General features: G+C 30.8%; 1 protein-coding gene across 1 annotated transcript; it reads right to left on the bottom strand.

The window, feature by feature from the left end:
* Nucleotides 1-3,243: 3,243 nt before the first annotated feature.
* LOC111423179 (retinol-binding protein pinta-like) lies at nucleotides 3,244-4,650 on the bottom strand. Its single transcript, XM_023056457.2, has 4 exons — nucleotides 4,459-4,650; nucleotides 4,242-4,401; nucleotides 3,820-4,186; nucleotides 3,244-3,762 (listed from the first exon to the last, which is right to left on the bottom strand). The coding sequence occupies exons 1-4, from the start codon at nucleotides 4,595-4,597 to the stop codon at nucleotides 3,502-3,504; spliced, it is 927 nt and encodes a 308-aa protein (XP_022912225.1). The 5' UTR covers nucleotides 4,598-4,650; the 3' UTR covers nucleotides 3,244-3,501.
* Nucleotides 4,651-6,000: the final 1,350 nt, after the last annotated feature.

The raw sequence follows: 6,000 nt of genomic DNA, 5'->3' as shown, positions 1-6,000 counted from the left end.
AACCTGAGTTTGTGGACAAGACGTATATTTTGGCCCATAATTGCGAGCTCACCCGTATTAAGAATTATGTTAAAATTTCATCATTTAGTTTTCATTGGCGCACAAATATTGTATTAAATGCAAATTTTATTGTATGTGTATTAAAAATAATAATAAAATAAGAAATTTAGTTTTTCTGCGTTTTAACAAATATATACATATTAGCATTATTGCGGGTTTAGAAAGTAACCATGTCCTGTGGTTGTAGCTTGCAGAGAATTGGCGGTGTAGTACAGAAACTGAATATGTCTAGGACATGTTCAAAAGCTTTTCAAGACTCTCGCCGGAATGCCTACAGTATCGTTTGAATTATTTTAACAATTTTAAGAATAAAATCGAATAAGATATTTACTTACAAGAATTGATTGCAGTTGTAAATCTACAAAGAGGCGAAGTAGGTGGAATGTTGCCAATAACAAAATATATTAGATTAAATAGTTTCTGTGTGTAAGTCATGAAAAAAATGCAGGAGGTTTATAAAAATATTTTCGTTGCAAACATATAAGTCAAAAAATGAGGCTTTTACCTTACCAAAATTGTCTAATTCACTGTAAGGTTCTTTAGTTAATTATATATAAATTTCATTGAAAAAAATTTCGGTAATTATTCGAATTATTATTTTGTTATGGTAATGTATTATTTTGTTATGTTTCTATTGTCTTGTTTATAATAAACTTAGGTTGCTGTGCAATTGTTCTAATTTCATTTTTGTATCTATGTCCTACTGGTGCAACAAAGATGAGGTAAACATCGATTTATTTTGTATTTTTGCACAAAATTGGTTATACATGAAATTCTAACGAGTTTATCTTAAACAATAAGTGGAATTAATATAAACGTGTATGTAACATATAAATGAAACACAACCAGAAGGAAGGACACCTTTACACGTTCCTTCTGGTTGTGTTTCATTTATAGAGTTTATCTTAGTTTTTAACTTTGTAGCAAATTTAACACACTCAACAATTATTAACAATCTATATCAATATCTATATCAATGACAAGAAAGTTTAAATCTTACAGAGTAACTTGATCGTTAAAAATTGTTCCAATTATTATGTTTTATAGAATGTTGGCTAAATTTAGCAGGGTCTTATAAATACTGCGTTATGCGGACGACGCTAGTTTATTGTTAGAAGGTGAAGATTTACAGCTGGTTTTATACAGGTTTATCGCTACTACAATCTTTAGTTCTTGAGAAAAACATAATCAAAGGTCCTCTTTAAGGAACCAATCCTGCAGTAGAAACTTCTTTCTTTGACAGAAATCTTACAAATGAAGTAAGAAAACAAACAAACAAAGCTAACCCGCTAATCTGCATATACATATATAAGACATCCTAATCCAAATATACAAAACCTGTGTAAAACAAGACAAATAATAAGATCGGCCGAAATAAAGACACTCAGAACAATGCATAATTATATGAAGAGCAGCACAATAAGAGATGAATGTGAATTGCGCATGGAGTGTAATGGGTTCGTTCTAGGCTACATGCATGTACATAGGATGTCTTCAAATGGACCATGCTAGAAAAACTAGACACCTAATGAGCCCCTGATAGACCATCTAAACGGATCTATGAAAGTTGGTCGTCAGGATCGCAATAGGCATAAATGTAGAAAAACAGAACATCGTCCTATTAGAAGAGCATGAAGAAAATCCTTTAGATAAAACCGCTTTGGTGTCTAATGGTTATAGGTTTGATTTTGTTGGGTTAGATTTATGTTTGTATTTATCATTTATATCTATTTTTTTCCAACATTATACTTCTTTAAAGGTATCTAACATTTTTTCTCAATGTTTTATATTTGGGGGTAATAAAGAAAATAAAAACGGCAAGTAAAAACTATTCTTTTCCATTCTCATTGCTATCTAAAATTCTAGATCACAAATTACTTGGATGCGGTACTATCAGATATACCAGTAATCAGTTTCCGCGCGGTAAGTACTTGTATGTATATAGCATATAATGATTTAAAAATAGGAGAGTTAGATTCGATAGGCACATGCAATATAATCATCAATAAATGCAGTGGGAAGAAAGTCTGTTTTAGTTGCCAACAGGAATGATTGAAGAAGAAACGAAGTACAAGTTGGTTGCCCAAGAAGTCGACTCATTTTACTAGGTCTAATCATGTTACAGCATTTTCTAGACATCAAGGATTATGTATTCTTATATTTCATATAAATATATAAAATATATTCCATTCAATTAACAAATAAAAGCATTAACGCTAATCATTTTATAGGATTCCTCTTCTAGAAAGGATCAAAGATTGTTAATGGCAAATCTACATTGAAATGGCAAAAGGGTGCAGATGAAAATACACTCATAGTGTCCAATGGAATACAGAAAAATATGATTTTATATATATTTATATTCCCTGGCAATTTGCCAACAATGGGTAATGTGTTACCGCTTGAATCTTTTTTGATCCTTGTTTGACAACTTCTCGTAAAAAGGTATGTTATAGATGAGGGTGGCAATAATCTAAATGCAGCACCATACTGTCTTCGGTTTTATGTCATCATCGTGCGTACTAGGTCCAGTGTGTTACAATCATTGCTGGGTTATGCAGAATTTTTACTACTCTACGAAAAATAAATACATACAGTACATATATCCTTTCATAATCGTCGTACTAATTGACCCCGAAACAGTTATCTGTGATGACATCTGTTTTTCAATGTTCTACTAGACATTGAATGAAAATATTCCTTCTCGGTTTTCATACTCATCGCTCATAATAAATCCTTTCTTGGTAAAATTGTTTATCAGTTTCAACAACAAATACGAAGAACGAAATTCACAAATACGGAAATTCTTCGATATTTCCAATTTCTGTAAGAAATTGATTTTCGTTTCTCTTTTAATAATTTCAAGTTGGTTAGAGTTTCTGATCAATTTAGTTTCCTTTACATTCCACTAGATAATTCCATCTGCTCATTAGTTTAGCCCATTCCTTTCTGTAGTTAAGAGTAATACGGACACCAATGATTTGGATAATCTAACTGCCATAACGTATGTTCCGCTTTTTTTGATACTTTTTGTGTTTAATGTTGACCTTGAAATCTCTGTATTATTTTAACACTGTATATACCATAATACTCCTATTTAGTTATATATTATTGATAAATCAAAAAAGAAACAATCTAATCCTAACATTTTTTTAACGCGTTTTTTATTAATAGATATCTATATACTTATTCCCTTATCTATACTCGTAATAAAAGTAATAAAATTACAAAATAATGATAACTTGAAAACGTGTACTTATTATTTTAGTGGAAAAAATCATCTGGTAAGTCTATTTTTTTTAATATGGCGTTATTCTTCATATTGTACAATTGTATCAACATGAAGAATTCAAATTTGCCTCAAACGCCATATTAAAAAAAAATAGACTTATGACCTTTTGCCCCGGCAGTAGCGAATTGCTCAGGAAAGTAATTCCAATTCTAATCAACATTCAATTTTCTAAACGATCCTTCAATTCCAAATAAATCACTTTCAGTCTTCGGTTTTCCGATTCTTTTTGATTCATCAGATTTATATTTTGCATCTTCTTTAAACCATTCTGCATAGCTCTCAACTTTAGCCTTCCAATGATCAATTAAATCTTGAATTGGACCAGCATCTCCACCGTATTCAGTTGGTAAAATCGATTTTGGGATGTGTTTATAAATTTCATCCATGTTGGTTACTTTATGAATAACAAACTAAAAGGATAAACAATGTTTAAGAAAAGTATTTATAAAATGTTTAAAGATCATTACCCTCTTCATCATTTTTTCTTTGAAAAATGGTTTCATCATATTATACATGGTATCAAAAAATGATGGTAAATTGATAAAGTGCATTGCTTTTGGTCTTTGTGGGTAAGCTCCATCGAAAAACATCATTGCTTTTTTTGTAAGTGATAAGTCCATGTGTACCATACTAGATGAACCAACTCCCGCCATATCTTGTAATGCAACCATGCCTCCAATAATGATTTGATCATCTTCATTCATCAAAATATCTGATATCATAATGTTAACTTTGAATATATCTTTCATTTTGTGCACAGCTGGATCTACATGTCTAAATAATATGATACGTGGGGCATCGGGACTTCCTACTTTAGTAAGTGGTAGGAACGGTCTGAAAGAAGTAATGTATAGAAGTAATATAAAATAATAAAAAAAACAAATATTACCCCAGTTTTAATATTGCTTGAATTTCGGGTGATAAAGGATCCCTATTTTCAAAAAATTCGCGAAGAATCGTTTTCATGGTATACAAATTTTCTAATTTCTTTTTAGCCTTTTCTAAACTAAACTTACAACCACGTAGAAAACTTAACAAAAATTGTTTATCTAAAATTAAATGATTTTTTAATACAACTAATTTTCATTATTATTGTTATTTTTTACCCATTCTCGGTGTTAAGTGACGTTGCTTTTCCAACCAATCTCTAAGGGCTTGAATATCATCATCGATTCTTTTTGGATCCTCATTAAGCTCGGCTATAGCTTTAGCTTGAAGCTCGGGACAAAGAGGTCGAACAGACATGTTCTATTAATGTCAGATGTATATCCACTTTGAGAGGAATTGGGAGGAATGACTTTTCAATATAGTGTGATAAATTTAATTCTAGTATTGATAAGATAAAATATCAGTTGATAAATTTAACTTTAAATTCAAAAAAAAAAAGTTATCTACATCCAATTTTCTAAACAATCTCTTAATTCTAAATCATTCACTTTCAGTTTCTGTTTTTCCAATTTTCTTGGATTTATCAGATTTATATTGTGAATCTTCTTCAATTCATTTAGTACAACAAGTATCTTGCAAATATCTATTTTATATTAAATTGAAGTACCATTTCCTCTGTGTTGATTTTATAAAATTGCTTTTGGAATGTGTTTGTAAATTTCATCCATATTGGTTGAAGTTGCATATTGGTCATTTTTTAATTTATCGAATTTATTCGTGCAACTCCGCATATCTTATACCTTTGCCATATACTTCAAGTGGTCCAATGAACTCACCACATCAACGGTGATCTGTGCCAAGATGCAACCCAAAACTTTTCTAAATCTCTAAATGCTTCTGCGGTTTGTTTTCAACTCACTCTCACTCACTAGTTAACCACGTCGGGGGTGCAAGATTTGGGGTAGTAATAGTGGTCTCTCTACCACGATGATGATATTTATTTATCATTGGGCCTTTCACTATATTTACAATATATACAGGTGTTCCAAAACTACCTATATGTACAAAGTTGCTTTCTTTAGCTACTATTACACTACAAATTTGAGCAAAAATTATGCATAAATCAATCCTTTGAAAAAATCAATCAAATCAACTTCAAAATTATTTCATTGCTGTATCATTACTTGTTTGGTAGAATCGTAGTGGCAAATAAATTGTTGCGTTTGCTTCTTTTCTAATCTGTTAAAAGTTGTCTTATATTACTGGTGAAATAGGCTGGTGTAGCACCGTTTATAAAAATAAAGTTTTGAGCTGAATTTATAAGCACATTTTCTAATTATTCTTATAGATTTTGATTCAAAAAATTGAATCATTGTTAATCATTGCTTAAGACGTTTCACTATTAAAGGTGTATCAGTGATATCAATCCAAACATTGATTGGAAATGTCTGCTTATTAGTGCCTGAGGATTTTTATTTGAATAAATGTGTTGATTATGGAAATTTGTTGCATCCCGTCATGTTAAAGATGATGAGTAAACAATGTTCTGTTGTAAAATAAACGGTTCTGCACCGCAAGTGAAGAAAATTTCAAAAAACTGTAAAATTCGATGAGGGTCCAAAAGTAATAGGTTTTGTACATGTTGGATGTGATATTGATGGAGGAGTTGTCCTATAATAATCCTGTTGGTAGTACTTCTAGGTTTCTTCGAGACCAATTTCTTTATATTCTGCTCTCTATGGTATACGCCGTATACGGGA

This window comes from Onthophagus taurus, chromosome 1, assembly GCF_036711975.1.
Source record: "Onthophagus taurus isolate NC chromosome 1, IU_Otau_3.0, whole genome shotgun sequence".
NCBI classification, from domain to species: Eukaryota; Metazoa; Arthropoda; class Insecta; order Coleoptera; family Scarabaeidae; genus Onthophagus; species Onthophagus taurus.
The sequence above is the reverse complement of the archived record's forward strand: the minus strand, read 5'-3'. Positions and strand labels throughout refer to the sequence as shown.